Genomic DNA, 21371 nt, shown 5'->3' with positions numbered 1-21371 from the left:
CTTCAAAAGTATTTTTAAGCTGTGCTTTCTCTGTTGGCATTCTTCCTTGTGTTCCTTGTGTTCTAAGTATCTTCATTGTCTTCGTTGTGTTCTAGGTATGTTTCAACAACTTTATTAGTAATATCCCATTCTAAAGTCTTCATAAGACAATGCCATACTAATTCAGGAATAGCCAACTTAATATCCTTTAGGTACTTTGGATTTCAGTTTCCATAAACCTCTGTATTTCTGGTCAGTTATAAGGAATTGTAAAGATTATACTCTAATTTTAAAACATTTGGATATAAGAATTACTTATTTTTGATCTCATGAAAGAAGGCATTGCTCTTAAATTGTTGAAAAATGTTTTCTACAATACATAGAAAAAGCTTCAAAAAGGAGATAGAATAGAAAATGGTCTAAATAGAAAATGGACTAAATATAAAATGGAAGTTACGTCACTTCTTAGCCTATTCTCACTTTGCTTTTTGCTAAAGGTAATATGTACCCCAAAGGTAATTTTGTTCCCCAAAGGAACAAAATCTTTGATTATGACTATCATAGATGCTCCAAAGTATTAGGCTCCTTCCCAAATACTGAATTTTCATCTTCCATAATATTAGGGAGTTCATAGTACAAAAACTAGTGTTTAAGTAGCACCTGTATTCATAGAACTGCTGAGGCTTGAACGTTAACAGTAGATTCTTTTTCTTTCCCAAAGAGCTTCCAGGCTTTAACCATTTTTCTTAATTTGGCCAAATTAGGTTTTGGCTGTAGGGAAAAAATGCCAATGACTAATTGACAATAATTAAGACAATAACCCAGACAATCCTACATTACAAATTGGCATTCAAATTAACACATTTTCAAATTTGTTGCATATTATTTAGCATGAAATACAGCAGGGATCAAAAACCTGCAGGCTGTGTATGCCCTTCCTAAGCTTTTCTATTGTTTCTCCAGAATTTACCCTTAAATTCCTGCCTAGCCTGCTGGGTCCATAATGCAGTATGCTGCTGAATTTTGATGGTAAAAAACTGTGCAGTTTGAGAAACTATAAGTGTGTAAAGGAATCCTCCCCAAAAAATTAATTTCCCCAAACTAAACAAATATCCTTTGAAAATCTTGCCCTTTAACAATACAGCTACTATCCATTCTGTAACAATAACTGCTGGACAGATAGAGATAGAAATAGATGCAGCCAATATATATTATTTTTAAATGTGTGCTATGTTCTGTTGGTGATGACAGTAGTTAGTGATAATAATGGTACCAATACTGATAGATTATGTGCCATCAAGTCAGGGCTGACTCTTAATAATTCTATGATTATCTGTCCTTAACCTGGTCCTTCAGGAATGGCACACCCATTGTCACTATAACTAAGTCTATCTTTCTGGCTATTGGTTAACCTGTTTTCTTTCCTTCCACCTTTCTCAGCATTAAATAATGTGTTTATACAATGTGTTTGAAACAGAATAATTTGAGCCTGGTAATTTATGCCTCAAGTGAGAACTCTGGATTCACTTGTTAAATGATGCTTTGGTTGTTTTTTTTTGTCTGTCTGCATCTTTCTATCCTACTTTTTTCCAAATCCAACTTTTGCTTGTAAAAGAAGTTGCACAGAATGCCATTACAGTATTTGCATTATTCTGGTCTTTGTAGATGTAGACAATCCCAGCATCTTTGTCTACTTTATAGAAACATAGAAGATTGATGGCAGAAAAAGACCTCATGGTCCATCTAGTCTGCCCTTATACTATTACCTGTATTTTATCTTTATATATATATAATTTTAGTCCTATTTTTCACTGTGTTCCTTGACTTTTATTACTAGAGCCTGGAGATACATATTTTCAGTGTAGGGTCATCAGTATAGTGCAGATTATTTATTTTTTCCTCTCCAATTTTCATACCATATTTATTTTTTTTACCAATCCAGGTCCCTTAGTATATATTGTGAGCCGCCCCAAGTCTGAGGAGAGGAGCGGCATACAAATCTAATAAATAGAAATAGAAATATTCAGCATATTAGTTGTATTATCATAGGGCTGTCTTCAGGGGTTTCAACAACACCATAGTTGAAACCTTATAGTTTTGTTGCTTGCTAGCACTGAACATCAATTATTATGAATAATATGTTTGTTCCTTGTTCACTTTCAATTTTTATTCCGTTGCAGGGATTATGCTAAAAGAAGCTGTATAGTCCCACATAAATACCTACACAAATAATAACAATTGTCTCAATTCTCAAATGAGGCCATATTACTTTCACTATTATTCTTATGTGGATTTTTTTTGTTCTGCACTATTGTAAACTAATTAACTTAGTTCTTAATTAAGAAACTCCCAAAATTGTACTTTTATGGGTATTCTGGTATTTTCCTTAGTTGATTTTGCATGTAAAACCTGAATATTAGTTCACAATAGTCCCATTTTATAGTCTGCTTAGGAATAGGCATAAGATGTACAAAACAATGAATTATCTTTTCATTTCTGGACATACCCATATCCAGCTCAAAAGTTTTATTTTGAAATTAATCTTGACTTTTTCACTTAAATATATACTATAAAAATCAGGATATATTATGTCTCAGTTGATAGCAGCATGTAGCCAATATTGGTTGATTTTAAGCCATAATTAGTACCAGAGGCTATCTAGAATTCCCAAGCTGTTGGCTAGATCAAAGGGAATTTGGGGGAAAATGTATCACAGACAACAGTGGCAAATAACACTGACAGAAAAAACTTAATGGAGGTATTTATCAGAAATAGAATTTGATTTAAGGACCCTTTTACCTTTACATTTCACAGTATTCAAGCGGAAAAATAGACATGAACTACATTGTCTTTCCTATGGATATAATTTGTCAGGAGTCAGGACACAAGATACTTGGGCTATATCATATTTTGACATTTTTTCAGTTCTCTCAGATTAAAAGAATAGGATAAAGTTCTTCAACTGACACTAAATATGTTAGAACATTCAACTGCAACAAGGAATTTTATCTATTTATTTAAATAATTTATAGAGGCATCCATCTCACAGTTATGATTCTATTTTACCAAGACCTGTGGTAGCAAGAGAATAAGTCAACATAGTGTGCATCTTATGTGCTCTGTGCTTACCTGAGATTCCTGCTGCAAATGATCCACATCTGCAAGAGGCAACATGGAAGGTCTCCCATGAGCACACTGGAAAGGCAGTTGGCAACATGACAAGGAAGCCATAAGATGACAACTTTCATCAAAAGTCAAGCTGTCATTGAATTTAATAGCACCTGAAAAGAAAGTAGTTTTATGGTAACATTTATTTATTTAATTTATTTATCAAATTTATACACCCCCCCCCCCCCTTCTACTCGCAAACTCAGGGCAGCTTACAAAAATAAAATAATTACAAATTTAAAACATCCAATAATAGAATAAAAACTTATAAAAAATTAAAAACCAATATAATAGCATACAGTCATTATACATTCATACTACTAGCCGGAGCAAAGAAATATCGCTCAACAGCCTCAGGCCTACTGGCATAAGTGTGTTTCAATGTCTTTCTGGGGGTGAGGAAAATGGGGGAGCGGTACAAATCTCGAGGGGGGGGGAGTTGGTTCCAGAGGACTGGGGCGGCAACAAAGAAGGCTCTTCCCTTTGGTCCCGCCAGCTGGCATTGCTTGGCTGATGGAACCCAGAGAAGTCCGACTCTGTGTGAACTAATCGGTCGCTGGAACATGTGATGCAGAAGACAATCCCCTAAGTAATCTGGTCCTCGGCCATGTAGGGCTTTACAGGTAATAATCAATGCCTTGAGTTGCATTTGGAGACTGATCAGAAAGCAATTTTTATTTCCTCTTTTTAGGGTTAGAGCATATGCATCAAAGACAAATTCCTTGTGTGTCCAATCACACTTGGCCAATAAAGAATTCTAATCTAATATTGTTTATTTTCCAAAACAATCTATTTCCTTTATTTTCAAAAAAGGTATTCCTTTCCCCCCCCCAAAATAACTGATTTTCCTCTTTTTGTTTTTTTTGTTTCTCTTTTCTTTTTTCCAAAACAAATCAGGAAGTTATGAACATTCATTCAATAACTCTACAAAGTTTCAATGGTGCTATGACCCTTGAGTTTACAAGCATTGGTTGCAGCACCCCATTGACATTTGTTATAATTACAGGGGGAGTCTGATAAGCAAAATCAATGGAGGAAACCTAATTTGCTTTATGACCACCCGTCACTTAAAGTTCATGGCAAAAAAAGTTGTAAAATCAGACATGATTCATTGCTTAATGAATTCCAATCATAATTATGGTTGTAAATTGAGGACTGTATGGGGGCGGGTTGTGGATAATACAGGAAAAGGGTACTTACAATATGGATTTCATATTGTTAATGATGAATTACAGGGCCAGATTCATTTGGAATTTTAGTTTTAATTTAATTATTTATTTATTTATTTATTTATTATTTGGATTTGTATGCCGCCCCTCTCCGGAAACTCGGGGCGGCTCACAACAAGTGAAAAGACAATCCAATACATAATCCAATTTAATTAAAATATTATAAATTTAAGAAAAAACCCTATACTAACATACACACACACAAGCATACCATATATAAATTCAACGTGCCCAGGGGAAGATGTTTAGTTTCCCCATGCCTGACGGCAAAGGTGGGTTTTGAGGAGTTTACGGAAGGCAGGAAGAGTAGGGGCAGTTCTGATCTCCGGGGGGAGTTGGTTCCAGAGAGTCGGTGCCGCCACAGAGAAGGCTCTCCCCCTGGGGCCCGCCAACCGACATTGTTTAGTTGACGGGACCCGGAGGAGGCCCACTCTGTGGGACCTAATCGGTCGCTGGGATTCGTGCGACAGAAGGCGGTGTCGGAGATATTCTGGTCCAGTGCCATGAAGGGCTTTAAAGGTCATAACCAACACTTTGAATTGTGACCGGAAACTGATTGGCAGCCAATGCAGACTGCGGAGTGATGGTGAAACATGGGCATACCTGGGTAGGCCCATGACTGCTCTCGCAGCTGCATTCTGCACGATCTGAAGTTTCCGAACACTTTTCAAAGGTAGTCCCATGTAGAGAGCATTACAGTAGTCGAACCTCGAGGTGATGAGGGCATGAGTGACTGTGAGCAATGAGTCCCAGTCCAGATAGGGCCGCAACTGGTGCACCAGGCGGACCTGGGCAAACGCCCCCCTCGCCACAGCTGAAAGATGGTTCTCTAATGTGAGCTGTGGATCGAGGAGGACGCCCATGTTGCGGACCCTCTCTGAGGGGGTCAGTAATTCCCCCCCCAGGGTAATGGACGGACAGATGGGATTGTCCTTGGGAGGCAAAACCCACAGCCACTCCGTCTTATCCGGGTTGAGCTTGAGTCTGTTGACACCCATCCAGGCCCCAACAGCCTCCAGGCACCGGCACATCACTTCCACCGCTTCGTTGACTGGGCATGGGGTGGAGATGTAAAGCTGGGTATCATCGGCATATTGATGATACCTCACCCCATGTCCTTGGATGATCTCGCCCAGCGGTTTCATGTAGATGTTAAATAGCAAGGGGGAGAGGACCGACCCCTGAGGTACTCCACAAGGGAGAGACCTCGGAGTCGACCTCTGACCCCCCACTAACACCGACTGCGACCAGCCAGAGAGGTAGGAGGAGAACCACTGAAGCACAGTGCCTCCCACCCCCAACCCCTCCAACCGGTGCAGAAGGATACCATGGTCGATGGTATCGAAAGCCGCTGAGAGATCGAGGAGCACCAGGACAGAGGATAAACCCCTGTCCCGGGCCCGCCAGAGATCATCCATCAACGCGACCAAAGCGGTTTCCGTGCTGTAACCGGGCCTGAAGCCCGACTGCTGGGGACCTAGATAATCGGCTTCTTCCAAGGACCGCTGGAGCTGGAGTGCCACCACCTTCTCGACAACCTTCCCCATGAAGGGAAGGTTGGAGACTGGACGATAGTTGTTGAGTACGGCTGGGTCCAGGGAAGGCTTCTTGAGGAGGGGGCGCACAAGCGCTTCTTTATAGAGTGATGGAAAAACTCCCCTCCCCAAGGAAGCGTTGGTAATCTCCTGGGCCCAGCTCCGTGTCACCTCCCTGCTGGCCGAGACCAACCAGGAGGGACACGGATCCAGTAAACAGGTGGCGGAACTCACAGCTCCAATGGCCTTGTCCACTTCATCAGGTGTCACCAGATCAAACTCTTCCCAGACAGGTGGACAAGTACGTGCCCCAGTCACCTCGACTGACTCATTGTCAGTCGACTCTGTTTTACAATTGGAGTCGAGGTCGGCCCGGATCTGAGCGACTTTATCAGCGAAAAACGTGTTAAACTCCTCGGCACTACTCTGCAAGGGCTCCCCAACTCCCCCCTGGTTAAGAAGGGAGCGGGTCACCCTAAACAGAGCGGCCGGGCGGGATTCCGCTGATGCAATCAAGGCGGCATGGTACGCGCATCTTGCCGCCTTGAGCGCCACTTTGTAAGTCTTAATAAAAGCTCTTACAAGTGTTCGATCAGATTCAGACCTGCTCTTCCTCCATCGCTTCTCTAGACGTCTCTTTTGGCGTTTCAACTCCCGGAGCTCCTCGTTGAACCATGGGGCTCTATGGGGTCTAGCGCCACGGAGAGGTCGCAAAGGCGCAATCCGGTCGAGAGCCTCCGCAGCAGCCGTATTCCAGGCCTCCGCAAGAGACTCCGCCGAACTGTGGATGAGTGCCTCTGGAATAACCCCAAGCGCCGTCTGAAAGCCCTCTGGGTCCATCAGGCGTCTGGGGCGGAACATCTTCATTGGTTCCGCCTCCCTGCGGGGAAGGATTGGAGCCAGGAAGTCAAGCCGTAGTAGAAAATGGTCTGACCATGACAAAGGCACTGCTTCTAAGCCCCTTAGTCTCAGACCATTGCTCAATTGCTCGGAAAGGAATACCATGTCAGGTGCGTGCCCCCCCTCATGAGTCGGACCCCGTACTACTTGAGTCAGGTCCATGGCTGTCATGGTGGCCATGAACTCCTGTGCCAACCCAGAGGTTTCGCCGAGTGACGGCAGGTTGAAGTCCCCCAAGACAATAAGTCTGGGGAACTCCACCGCCAACCCGGCTACCTCCTCGAGTAGCACAGGCAGGGCTTTTGACACGCAGCTGGGAGGCAGGTACGTGAGAAATAAGCCCACTTAGAATGAATTTTGTCTTAAGGAAATAGTGTTTTGGGGATTTTATGATAAGGGGCTCTTGAAGGCTAGACACTAGAGGCAACTAGGTGATTAAAAAAAAAAGAATGGAGCATAATTCAATAACAAAAGCTACTGAACATTTTTTTTTGCCAATACAAATTTCTTGCTAAAAGGAACCAATGTTGAAATTAAGTTATAGAACAAGCTTTAACTGATAATTCTGAACTTATTTTGAAGGGAGATTTGTGATAAGCATAAGATATGGGCATGTAGTGCATACTGATGATTTACTCCCCAAGGAGTTATACAAGTATTGTACCATGAAATGGATTTGGATAATTTTTTTACTAAATATATATAAAATAATTTTGTTAAGGTCTAGAAAGATTTCATTGAGTGGCACAAATAAAAGGCTAAGATATACTCTAGGGCTGGCCTATGTTTCCCCTACTGGGGACAGCTTTTGATCCAAGTTCTCTCTGAACTTCTCATTGTATTGCTGCTCACCCCACAAGCCGCCTATCATCTTTTGTTTGGTTTTTTGGAAGTTAGACATTTCCGATGGCAAAAAAAGTTTTATGATTAGCAAAGTGGGGCAAGGCAGAAAAAATGTTGGACTCATCTCTCTGAAATTGCAAATAGCCTCAGATTACAAATTGGAACAATCCATTTTGATGTCATCTTCTTTTGGCAGTTTCTCTGCTAACGTAGAGAATATCCTCATATAGGACATGAAGGAGGCTTAATGCTGGCTTGGGACCAGCGGGCAGAGCTTCCTTTCCCTACAAGAATCCCTCCATGAAGAATGAGCTAGAATGTCTTTCAGTTGCTAGATGATCAAATCCCAATTCAAATCATCAGGGAATCTCCTCAGGGGCACTTAGTAGTAGCTGAAAACCAAATGATGACTTGGGCAATTATACCTTGATGAGTCCTTGGTAGGAATCAGACAAAGACCCAAGTGCGGGTGATACAAGCAGTAACAGTTGATTCTGTTTGTCTCCTGATTCTGAGTTACTAAAAAAATCAACACAGGTCTAAATCATAGTCAATGTGTAAATTATGTCCCCAATTTTTCAGCAAGAAACATAATGGAGTCCCGATGTTCTCTTTTATTGCTGACTTTTCAGTGATAGCATGTTTGTTTCAGAACAAAAAGGTATAACACAATTTTTTCCTTACCATGGCAGGCCTGGGAAGCTAGCACTTTCAGAATGGTTAATGGTAATGTAGCTTGTGCCCCACCAGTTGTCTGTAATAACTGAAAATAGGAGTACAGTATATTGGTTGATTTTCTAAAAATGTTGAATGAAGAGTGAAAAGTACTAGTAGTTAGATATAATGAGACATATAAATTACAACCTGTAGTTTTTGAAAACCTTAGTTATAGTGCCAGAGGTCCTCCAAAAGCTGCTGCTCTATTTTATTTTTTCATGTAATAAAAGAAAATATTAAATATATGGGAAGTATTTAATTAAACTGTACTTAATTGTATTTAATTTGACTTTAAGAACATGTACCATATTTTCCCCAAAATAGGAAATGTCCTAAAAATAATACTGTCAAGGCCATATTTCGGGGGTGAAAAGAAAATAAGATCCTGTCTTATTTCATGGAAATACAGTAAAATTTTAATACATTTAAATTAAATTTATGAAGTTTGTCCTAGATCTAAGCCTCACAACAAAATAATAATCCATGTGGATCATGCCATAGTTTTTCAAGTAACTTATAGAAATTCCCTTTGATGGCAAATAAAGATGAATTCCCTAGTTAAATAATTTTATTAAACTATTCTGGAAAATTCTTGCTCTCTAGATATGCTCTTTTAAAATTAGATATTTTTTTTAATACAGTACTAAGAAACATAATATAGTTCTTCCCTGCCTATTTTGATTACTGATGAAAACACAACCTACCAAAACTTTAAAATGTATAGATAAAAAAATCAACTGTAGTACATCTTCTCATTTTAAATTTAATTAGCAAAACATTCCAATTTCATAGCATTCTTCAAAACATACATTTATTATCTTCCAAAGACCTTACCTCAATTTGTTCTTGAATGAGCTCCTGAAAAAAAATAAACAAAATAAGTCAGAATTCCATTTCTCTTGTGTTCACAAAGAAATGTTATTCTCTAAAAAAAGATTATGAAATAATAACAGAATTATCAAAATACAATGATATATACTTTAAAAAATTTAAAATATAAGTTCTCAGTGAATTTTTTGTAAAGCCACTATTATCAGAAAGTGAGTATATTCTTTTTCCAAAGCAAACACAGCATAGTAATTGTTTGCCAATACACACATAAACTAGCTGCAGGGAAAAAAATAGGTCATAGCTCACTTCTTTATTAGAAAAGCTACTATGAGTATCAATTCAGAAGTAACAGGTTTACTAACAATGAAGACTTCAAATAATTCTTGAAAATGTTTTTTTATCCAATAAACTAAAAAAAATAATCGAAATGTTTGCACAGCTTCCCCCCCCCCCCCAAAGAATAGGCATAGTACAAGAGAATATCCGATTTCCACATATCATCCTGGCAGAGAACTGCTAATCGTAACTTTAATCTAAAGAAAAACCAATGAGTTTTCTCAGTCTATATGTAATCTTACAGTTTCAGGATTTTATCCAGACTTCTGGCATAAAAGGAAAATACTAAACAACTGGAAGGTATTTTTTTATGTAGTAGAATTTCCAAAATTTATGTTGAACAGTGAATTAGGGCAAGCATCATATAATGCCTTCATTCATATCTCACCTGCACAATTCTCTTGGTCACAGTTTGTCTTCCACGGCGCAATTCATTAGCCTCTTTCTCTACAAAACACAATGGCACTTTCCCAACAAGAATCTGAGAGAGATTGTTTTTGGGAAACAGCAATTCAAGGCCTAAGTTCTCCAGACTTTTATTACAGCACCTGCAAAGTTAAACAAAAATTGTAAAATGCAGCCTCGGATATTGTAGTTCTCTTCCGGTGTTGAAATTTCTGAATTACAAATTACAGGTACCGGTACTTCAAGTGTTCAAATAAATGTGACAATTAATCAATCACGTCTTGAGTCAAAGTTTGTGGACAATCTGTTACAGACTGTTTACTTACTGATCAGTTCAGCAATAAAATTGTTATTTGTTTTACAGGATTTTATCCAATCCAGATTATTTTAATTCAATTCAGAAGAATATATTAATGTAATGATTTCACAATAAAAATCTAATCTGAAAGCACACACCCCCTTTTTTTGAAGGAACAGTCAATATGTTGGACGCTCTGAGTAGTACCAACCATAAGAATCTCCTCTGGTCCTCTGTTACGTCAATCTCCAATGGGGGACATAAAGTGGAAGCCAATAATTTCTTCTTGCCCAGTGCTTCATGTTGTTTGTCATAGGAATCTAATAATAGAGCAACAAAACCATTGTTCATTATGTTTTGAAGACAGTATATATTCATTAAGAAACTAATATTATTCTGCCTGCCAACTAATGGGCAACCCATACTACAGTATTAAAGAAGAAATATTATTATTATGTTATGTTGTAACTGCCAATATTAACCAAGGCCATCCTAAGAGACATCAATTATTATAACACTTTTAGCAACAAATTATTGTCACTGAAATAACAGCGCAACTATTTTAACTATAAATGACTCCATTTAAAACCTATAATATATACTTCTTAGATCCCAAAGTGTTTTTCACATTCATGGCCAATTATTGCTTCCAGGCCAGAGCCAGCAAGTTTTCTCTTGGAATCTTCACTTTAAGAAATTCGCAGCTGTTGTTGATCTGGAGATCAATGAACTATTCTAAGTTACAAGAATTGCTTTTATCTTTCATAACCATGACTAGATTCTTGTAAAGGTCAAAAATGTCAATCTTAGTGATAGACAAAATGGAAATTATTCATATTCTACCAAAACAATTACAGAACCTCCAATGAAATCTATATAGGTATTCCTAATAATCAGTGATAATTAAATTAATATCATACATTCATTCTTAATTATTAATGTATATTTGTATCTCAATACATTTGATTTTTCAGCTTCTAGCTTATTTTATCAGCTGCAAAAGTATTTTCTTTGATTATCTGAAACTATACCGGTGATAAGTTGCTCAAGACGGACACGCTCATGGGCTGCATGCTGATCGACAAGTACAAGAAGGTTCCCATCTAGAGCCATAAAAACAGCAACTTCGTCATCTTAGCACATAACACCAGTTCTAAATTTAACCTCATTTTATCCTCAGCTTGTGAAATAGGTTAGAATGTAGGACAGCAATTTGATCAAGCTTATATAAGAAGCTTTTCAAACAAACAGAAATTTGAATTACATATCTTTCAGTTCAGCTTCTTTCTTCCCTTGTGAGAATAGAACAGTGACAAGAAAATGTTTCGGAGCTCAGCTAATTATATTATTTCAAGTAAGACTGAACCCCTTGAGTCAATATTACCAATGAAATCGAATAATCAATATTATTCTGCATTTCATCATAAGCTGCTGTGTGTAGTTATTTTCCAGTTAATATTGTACTGAATAGATACATATACACATAGGTGTTAGCAATTCAATAATAGAATCTGTATAAAAGAGTTGCTGGCACGTAGGAAGCATAATTATTTAATAAAGCATTATTATTAGACATTTCAGTTTTATTTTTTTTAAACTATTCAATGAGTAACTAGGGATGATTTTAAATGCTTAAGAAACAACATGCAAAATTCTGTTCAATTAATTTTTTCTCGCAGTTATGAAATTATCTCATGTATAATAAGTAAATTTTTTTTAAAAAAAATTTAGAGAAAGTTTAAAAGTTTCTTTTATAAGAAGAAATTGCATTTTTACCTGCATGTTCATTTTCATCTTCCCTAGTGTTGATTAAACATGCAATAAATTTATTGTCCACTTGATTAAGGACCTATAAATTATTCAAAAATAGTAACAGTTTTTAAAAACAGAATAATTTCACAGTATAAATGAAAAGCGTGATTTCATTAGATTTTGACATTGTTAACATGGATCTGTAAATTATTATTTGCTAACAGTAGCACTATTTTACCATTGATTGTTACAACCCAGAATAAATGGATAATGTACACGTGTTATCTTGCAAGTGATAGTTGCAATGCTGCTATTTACACATTTACCTGCAGAGACTCAATCATCTTTTTAGTGAACCGATAAGGATAAAGGATGTTATGTATTTTCACAGCAAGAGTATCTGCCTGCCCACTGCTAACATCCAGAGCAACCTGTAAGAGAAATAATAACTTCTTAGAATTGTTACTAGATAAGCAAATGGCAGACTAAAAAAAATCACATCCACGTTTTAGTATCAACATATCTGATATTGATATAGAGAACAAATAAAACTATTGCTCTTTTCCAAGGCATCTGAAGGCCAGAGATGAATAATGGATGGAGAGATTCAACCTAGAAATAGAGAGAAATTGTCTGACAGAACAATTAAACAATGGAACAGCTTGCCTTCGCAAGTTGTGGGAGCTTCATCACTGGAGGCTTTCAATAATTGGACTACCATTTCTCAGAAATGGTGTAGGGTCTCCTTCTTGGGTGGGGGGTTTAATTGCAAAATCCCTTCCAGCTCTGTTAAACTAATCTAATCTACCAATAAGTAAATGCTTCCTTTTTTTTAAATGCAAAGCTGGTTGGGTCTCAGCCGCTACAATTTTGCTAAGCATCTCTTTTCCCCTTCTGTGTGCTCAACAATTAAATCCCTTTAAGTCAGATGCGCAATCTGAAGAGATTCCATGGAGCTGGTTTAGTCACTGGTTCCTTGGTCATTGACACAGTCATTGACTCCACTTTTACAGTCATCTTCAGTTTGCCATACCTTCCCAAAAGTCGTAATTTACTTGTCAATAATATGAAAATGCTTTGTCACTGAATTCATTCAGGATTGCCTTTGAATTTCCAATTGAGCCTATAGCACCAGGATCGCCTGTTGGTCTCCCATTTAAATGCAGACCTTTTTTTAAGCTTAGCCAAGTTCAGCCAGGAAATAATAAATCTTTACAATATGTGCGTAGCCTTACAGAATTATAGATTGATTGATAGATTAATAGCTGATTTCACCCCTGTCCGCTCATCCTGCTTCCTCCCTCTCTTTTAAGTTAATGTTGAACATGTATATTTTTATAGCATTTTATTTGTATTGTGTATAGGTTTTGTATAATAATAATAATAATAATAATAATAATTATTATTATTATTATTATTATTATTATTATTATTATTCATTAGATTTGTATGCCGCCCCTCTCTGAAGACTTTTAATACTATAAGGTACTCAGTATTATTTTGCAGGAAGATGGGTCACCAATAAATTAAATAAAATAATAAATGCTTTATGGTTGCCAATAAATTAAAATAAATAACAAACAAACAAATAAATAAATTCTACATAATCTACCACCTACCTCTGGACATTGAGCAAACACAGGATTGTTCCATTCTAAAAGTAGGCCCTGAAGAGATTCTTCTTGTGCATCTAAGGGAAAAGATAACATGCAATCTTGAAATTATAGGAATTATGTTTTGTTTGATATGCTCGCTTTCAGGGATCAAATACAAATATGAAATTTTTTTTTTTTATAAACATTCTGAATATTCTTCCAATCTAGAAATCATTCCTCTTCTATTTCAACTGGAAACAGAAAGCCCTACAGGGCATTAGACCAGATGATTTACGGGTCTTCTGCCTCACATATCCCAGCAACTGGTTAGGTCGCACAATCGGCCTTCCCTGGGCCCCGTCAGCCAATCAATGCCAACTGGCGGGTCTATGGAGGAGAGCCTTCTCTGTTGCAGCCCTGACCCTCTGGAAACAACTCCCCCGGAGATCCAACCCCCCCCCCCCCTCTCTTTACTTTTACCTTTCGAAAGGCATTAAAAACACAGCTATGCCAGCAGGCCTGGGAACTGTGAGTGACAGCTTCACTCCGGTCATTGGTATAAAAGAGGAATGATTGTTGTTTTTATTGTGGAGCTTATGCATTTTCTAATGTTTTAATTGTATTTATTGTTTATTATATCTATTTTTACTCTTGTGAGCGGCCCTGAGTCCGCGAGGAGAAGGGCGTCCTATAAATCTAAATAAACAAATAAACAAATAAAGAAACAAACAAATAAATAACAGAACAAATGTTTAATATTTGGGGGCTGATAAACATCTGAAAAATTTAACCTGTTTCTAGAACAAAACAATTAAAGTAGACTGGATTGTTCTTTTTCAAACCATTAACACTGTTTTTATAGAACTGGACATTTCACATTATCCATAATACTGTACTCCGAAAGGTGCTTTTTCAGAAGGCAACTGGACTTTGTTTTTTCTTTGAAGATATTTCGCTTCACACTCAATAACCTTTTTCAGCTCTGACTGGATGGTGGGGAATGGAAGGATTAATATTCCTTGCAGACAGCTGGTCATTTACATCCCTTTACAGGACTGCGGAAGCACTTGGAGGTGTATTTGTGTCTCCAGAGTCACCTGTGTTATGCTAATGGTTTCTACGGTCTGCAATTTTTCTGGAAATCCATAATCCCACTCCATTTGAAGGATGTTCATCCCAAATTGCATAGCTAAAAGTCTGTAGAGATTTTCAGTGATCCAGGTCAAAGAAAAAAACCAAGAAAGTCCAGTTGCCTCCTGAAAACATAGAAACATAGAAACATAGAAGTCTGACGGCAGAAAAAGACCCCATGGTCCATCTAGTCTGCCCTTATACTATTTTCTGTATTTTATCTTAGGATGGATATATGTTTATCCCAGGCATGTTTAAATTCAGTTACTGTGGATTTATCTACCACGTCTGCTGGAAGTTTGTTCCAAGGATCTACTACTCTTTCAGTAAAATAATATTTTCTCATGTTGCTTTTGATCTTTCCCCCAACTAACCTCAGATTGTGTCCCCTTGTTCTTGTGTTCACTTTCCTATTAAAAACACTTCCCTCCTGGACCTTATTTAACCCTTTAATATATTTAAATGTTTCGATCATGTCCCCCCTTTTCCTTCTGTCCTCCAGACTATACAGATTGAGTTCATTAAGTCTTTCCTGATACGTTTTATACTTAAGACCTTCCACCATTCTTGTAGCCCGTCTTTGGACCCGTTCAATTTTGTCAATATCTTTTTGTAGGTGAGGTCTCCAGAACTGAACACAGTATTCCAAATGTGGTCTCACCAGCATTCTATATAGCGGGATCATAATCTCCCTCTTCCTGCTTGTTATACCTCTAGCTATGCAGCCAAGCATCCTACTTGCTTTCCCTACTGCCTGACTGCACTGTTCACCCATTTTGAGACTGTCAGAAATCACTACGCCTAAATCCTTTTCTTTTGAAGTATTTGCTAACACAGAACTGCCAATACAATAGTCAGATTGAGGATTCCTTTTCCCCAAGTGCATTATTTTACATTTGGAAACATTAAACTGCAGTTTCCATTGCTTTGACCATTTATCTAGTAAAGCTAAATCATTTACCATATTGCCGACGCCTCCAGGAATATCAACCCTATTGCACACTTTAGAGTCATCGGCAAATAGGCAAACCTTCCCTACCAGACCTTCCCCTATGTCACTCACAAACATATTAAAAAGAATAGGACCCAGAACAGACCCTTGTGGCACACCGCTTGTAACCTGACTCTGCTCAGAATACTCACCATTCACAACAACCCTCTGATGTCTATGCTTCAGCCAGCTGCAAATCCATTGAACTATCCAGGGATTAAGTCCAATCTTCACTAATTTATCTATCAGCTCTTTATGTGGAACCGTATCAAAGGCTTTGCTGAAGTCCAGGTAGGCAATATCCACGGCACCACCTTCATCCAACACCTTTGTGACATAGTCAAAGAAATCAATGAGATTAGTCTGACATGATTTGCCTTCAGTAAAGCCATGCTGATTTGGGTCCAATAATTTATTGTTTTTTAGGTGCTGATTTATCCTCTTTTTCAGTAGAGTCTCCATCATTTTAACGACAACTGATGTCAAGCTAACTGGCCTGTAGTTACCAGCTTCTTCTCTACTGCCCTTCTTGTGGATAGGCACAACACTTGCCATTCTCCAATCCTCAGGAACATCTCCTGTTAACAAGGATTGGTTAAACAAATCAGTCAGGGGGGTAGCAATGACAGATCTGAGTTCTTTAAGAACTCTGGGGTGGATGCCATCTGGACCCATTGCCTTATTTATCTTTAATCGTTCAAGTTCTTCTAAGACATCGGCTTCTAAGATCACTGGAGCTGAATCCGTACAGTTGGAGGCAATGCTATATCCCTCTATAGTATTATTTTGTAAGGTGTCTTTTGAGAAAACTGAACAGAAGTAGCTATTGAAATGGTCAGCGATCTCCTTATTCCCATTAATGCATGTATTTTTCCCGGTACTAAGCTTCGTGATGCCGCAGTTTTTCTTCTTCTTATCACTAATATATCTGAAGAAGGTTTTACCCCCCTTCTTTAGAGATTTGGCAATTTCTTCCTCTTTTGAGGCTTTAGCAGCATATATTATCTGTTTCGCCTCCTTCTGTCTCATTTTATACACCTCCCTATCAGCTATACTTCCAGACTCTTTATACCTCCTATAGGCAGCCTTTTTTTCATTGACTATAGTCCTTACATCATTGCTAAACCATAGCGGTTTCTTCTTCCTTTTACCTTTAGTTATTTGTCTTACATACAGTCCAGTGGCTTTTAAGATGGCCTTTTTAAATACAGTCCACTGGGTGCTCGCTCCTGCCATTTTATCCCTCCCCTTTAATTCATTATCTAAATATTCCCCCATTGCATTAAAATTTGTTTTTCTGAAATCCAATACTTTGGTTGCATTATAGGATTGCTCACAATGAGTTTTTACATCAAACCACAAACATAGATGGTCACTGCAACCTAAATTTTCTCCCACCTTGACATCTGAAACCCAATTCCCATTCGTAAAAACTAAATCTAGAATATTCTCCCCTCTAGTTGGTGTCTTAACCAGCTGTGCCAGAGCTGCTCCTGTAAAGGCCTCTACTATATTCTTACTTTTGCATGTAAGGGCACTGGGGATATTCCAGTCAACATCAGGCATGTTGAAATCACCCATAACCACAATATCTCCCTTTACTGCCATTTGGGTAATTTCATCCACCATCTTGTTGTCATATTCCTCAGATTGCCCTGGAGGCCTATAGATCACCCCAATTCTAATGACAGAACCGTCTTTATTTTGCATGCAAATCCAGAGGGTCTCTAGATCTTGACATGTATTTTGAATTAGTGTTGTTTTTAGAGTTTCTTTAACATAAATGGCTACTCCACCTCCCCTTCTCTCTATTCTATCCTTCCTATACAGTGTATATCCTGGTATGGATATTTCCCATTCATTAGAATCCTTAAACCATGTCTCAGTTATGGCAACCAGGTCCAAATTATCTCTAGATATTATGGCCATTAATTCACAGAGCTTGTTGCTCAAGCTTCGAGCATTCGTGCACATTACACGAAGAACATTATTTTCATTATTAGTTTGCCCCTTATCATCAACAACTACATCTATTTTATTTGCAGCTCCCTTTTCATAAGCTTCCAAAAACTGCTTTATCCTCATTGGTCGGGGACAGAAATCACCCACATCAGTTACATCTCTGTCCCCTTTACCTAGTTTAAATGCCTGTCCAAAAAAGTTCTGAATTCCTCACCGAGTACCTGGGTACCTCTGTATGATGGATGCAAACCATCCCTCTTAAACAACTCCCTATTAGACCACCTACTGACATCATGACTTACATAGCCAAAACCTTCAGCTTTACACCACTGCTTTAACCACACATTAAACTCTATGATACACGTTGTTTTATCCTCTTGGCCACAAACCGGTAACACCTCTGAGAAAGTCACTGAATCTGCTATTTTACCCAGCTCCACACTTAGACATTGAAAATCTCTTTTTACTACATTGACATTTCTCTGGGACAAATCATTTGTGCCAAGATGCACCACCACATCAATGTTATTACCTTTACTCACAGCCTTGACAATGTTTGTAATCCTCCTCCTGTCCCTGCTGGCAGTGGCCCCTGGGAGACACCTCAGCACCTTCACCACGTCCTTACTCTGTCCCAAATCAACACCTCTAACAGTCGAATCACCCACAAGAAAATGTGTCCTCTTTATATTTCTACTAACTGCACTTGATGGTTTGGTGACATTTACAACAACTTCCCCTTTGAATATCCCCTCATTCTCTGCCTGAGGGGCCTTGCTAATATCTCCAACATCCTTACTATTTAAATCCGCAAGAACAGTATAGGAATTCGATAAAGAGAGACCAAAATTACTATGTTTTTGCTCAACTGCACGCAATCTTCCTGAACCGACAGTTGTCCAAACAGCCCTCCTCCTCGGGTGGCGCTGTGGAAGTGGAGGCTGGACACATGGCTGCATTACAGCACGTGGCTGGGACAATCTTTCCACTTCTGACTGCAAGCTACAAACTAAGGACTGCAATCTAGAGATCTCGCCATCTAACCTAGATGTCCTAATGCAAAGAGGGCAGTACCCCAAGTTCCACAAGGTACTACGGAAGACAACAGCCAAACAAGTGTTACACTGCACCAAGCCAGTCATCTTAACAATGTATTGAAATACAAGTACTTAACAATAAAATCTACAACCCCTATTGCTACCAAACTTTGCTGATTTTGGTTTATAGTTATATGATTCGCGCGCCGTTAGGCGCGCGGGCCACTACCTTCCTCTCCTTCTCTGTGATCTGAAGTGCAAATTAAAATGGCTTTTTCCTGTTTTTATCCTTCCCTTTGTCTGTTCCAGCCAGTTAAATCTCCCCCTTCTCCTTGTATTCCAAAAATGCAAAATGCCAAAAGTAAAAAAGGACTACCTTCCTCTCCTTCTCTGTGATCTGAAGTGCAAATTAAAATGGCTTTTTCCTGTTTTTATCCTTCCCTTTGTCTGTTCCAGCCAGTTAAATCTCCCCCTTCTCCTTGTATTCCAAAAATGCAAAATGCCAAAAGTAAAAAAGGACTACCTTCCTCTCCTTCTCTGTGATCTGAAGTGCAAATTAAAATGGCTTTTTCCTGTTTTTATCCTTCCCTTTGTCTGTTCCAGCCAGTTAAATCTCCCCCTTCTCCTTGTATTCCAAAAATGCAAAATGCCAAAAGTAAAAAAGGACTACCTTCCTCTCCTTCTCTGTGATCTGAAGTGCAAATTAAAATGGCTTTTTCCTGTTTTTATCCTTCCCTTTGTCTGTTCCAGCCAGTTAAATCTCCCCCTTCTCCTTGAATTCCAAAAATGCAAAATGCCAAAAGTAAAAAAGGACTACCTTCCTCTCCTTCTCTGTGATCTGAAGTGCAAATTAAAATGGCTTTTTCCTGTTTTTATCCTTCCCTTTGTCTGTTCCAGCCAGTTAAATCTCCCCCTTCTCCTTGAATTCCAAAAATGCAAAATGCCAAAAGTAAAAAAGGACTACCTTCCTCTCCTTCTCTGTGATCTGAAGTGCAAATTAAAATGGCTTTTTCCTGTTTTTATCCTTCCCTTTGTCTGTTCCAGCCAGTTAAATCTCCCCCTTCTCCTTGTATTCCAAAAATGCAAAATGCCAAAAGTAAAAAAGGACTACCTTCCTCTCCTTCTCTGTGATCTGAAGTGCAAATTAAAATGGCTTTTTCCTGTTTTTATCCTTCCCTTTGTCTGTTCCAGCCAGTTAAATCTCCCCCTTCTCCTTGAATTCCAAAAATGCAAAATGCCAAAAGTAAAAAAGGACTACCTTCCTCTCCTTCTCTGTGATCTGAAGTGCAAATTAAAATGGCTTTTTCCTGTTTTTATCCTTCCCTTTGTCTGTTCCAGCCAGTTAAATCTCCCCCTTCTCCTTGAATTCCAAAAATGCAAAATGCCAAAAGTAAAAAAGGACTACCTTCCTCTCCTTCTCTGTGATCTGAAGTGCAAATTAAAATGGCTTTTTCCTGTTTTTATCCTTCCCTTTGTCTGTTCCAGCCAGTTAAATCTCCCCCTTCTCCTTGAATTCCAAAAATGCAAAATGCAAAAAGTAAAAAAGGACTACCTTCCTCTCCTTCTCTGTGATCTGAAGTGCAAATTAAAATGGCTTTTTCCTGTTTTTATCCTTCCCTTTGTCTGTTCCAGCCAGTTAAATCTCCCCCTTCTCCTTGTATTCCAAAAATGCAAAATGCCAAAAGTAAAAAAGGACTACCTTCCTCTCCTTCTCTGTGATCTGAAGTGCAAATTAAAATGGCTTTTTCCTGTTTTTATCCTTCCCTTTGTCTGTTCCAGCCAGTTAAATCTCCCCCTTCTCCTTGAATTCCAAAAATGCAAAATGCCAAAAGTAAAAAAGGACTACCTTCCTCTCCTTCTCTGTGATCTGAAGTGCAAATTAAAATGGCTTTTTCCTGTTTTTATCCTTCCCTTTGTCTGTTCCAGCCAGTTAAATCTCCCCCTTCTCCTTGTATTCCAAAAATGCAAAATGCCAAAAGTAAAAAAAAAAAAAACGCACCTTTAGGACAAACATGACCTGGATGACAGATTTTCTATAGACACAATACTGTAGGTGACTTTGAATCTAGAAAAGCTGTTTCCAGTTCTATATATTTGGTGATTCATACAAATTTAACTGTTAATAGAACTCAAATTGCACCAAGTTTCTGTTGGGATAATTGCAGAATTAGTATTTTATGCCCTGGTAAACTTGCCCTACCTCTGTAATCCTGACTTTCCAAACTCCTCTCTTTCTGTGCTTTTGGAAGGAAGGGCACAATAACTTCACTTCGAAAAGGATGGCACCTGCACTGAAACCCTAAATATTCAATAGGTTACTTTGATATGTACTCATATACCAATTCATATTCTAAAAGGAAGCAGAATTACATCTTGATCAGTATCTTCAAATAAAAAAAACATGGGAAGTACGGTATGTTATAGTATATACAAATAGACCAGCGTTAGGTTGCTTCCAGTTTGGACCGCTTCTTAGAATCGCTTCTTAGAATCTGTCAAATTTCCAAGAATTTTATTAATCCATTTAACATTTCTACCCATATACAGGTAGTCCTCAACTAACAACTATTCGTTTAGTAACTGTTCAAAGTTACAATGGCACTGAACAAAGGGACTTATGATCATCTTTCACATTTATGACTGTTCCAGCATCCCCTTGATC

The 21371-nt window shown here is 38.3% G+C and overlaps 1 protein-coding gene across 5 annotated transcripts in view; it reads right to left on the bottom strand.

The window, feature by feature from the left end:
* The window catches only part of MLH3 (mutL homolog 3), a 28682-nt gene that overhangs the window by 1224 nt on the left and 6087 nt on the right, over window positions 1-21371 (bottom strand). Inside the window, exons 3-13 of one of the 5 annotated variants that reach the window (XM_070754690.1) lie at window positions 20910-21008; window positions 13613-13683; window positions 12320-12424; window positions 12018-12090; window positions 11273-11344; window positions 10453-10561; window positions 9927-10086; window positions 9206-9229; window positions 8339-8417; window positions 3109-3260; window positions 640-750 (exon numbers count right to left, since the gene is read on the bottom strand). In XM_070754690.1, coding sequence (XP_070610791.1) covers window positions 646-750; window positions 3109-3260; window positions 8339-8417; window positions 9206-9229; window positions 9927-10086; window positions 10453-10561; window positions 11273-11344; window positions 12018-12090; window positions 12320-12424; window positions 13613-13683; window positions 20910-21008 — 1049 coding nt within the window. In that variant the 3' untranslated portion in view covers window positions 640-645. Of the gene's footprint in view, window positions 1-639; window positions 774-1821; window positions 1980-3108; window positions 3261-8338; window positions 8418-9205; window positions 9230-9926; window positions 10087-10452; window positions 10562-11272; window positions 11345-12017; window positions 12091-12319; window positions 12425-13612; window positions 13684-20909; window positions 21009-21371 lie in introns of those variants that run through there. The other 4 variants (XM_070754707.1, XM_070754699.1, XM_070754715.1 and 1 more) reach the window with 4 other exon arrangements.

This window comes from Erythrolamprus reginae, chromosome 1, assembly GCF_031021105.1.
Source record: "Erythrolamprus reginae isolate rEryReg1 chromosome 1, rEryReg1.hap1, whole genome shotgun sequence".
NCBI lineage: Eukaryota > Metazoa > Chordata > Lepidosauria > Squamata > Dipsadidae > Erythrolamprus > Erythrolamprus reginae.
This window is presented reverse-complemented; position numbering and strand designations above follow the sequence as displayed.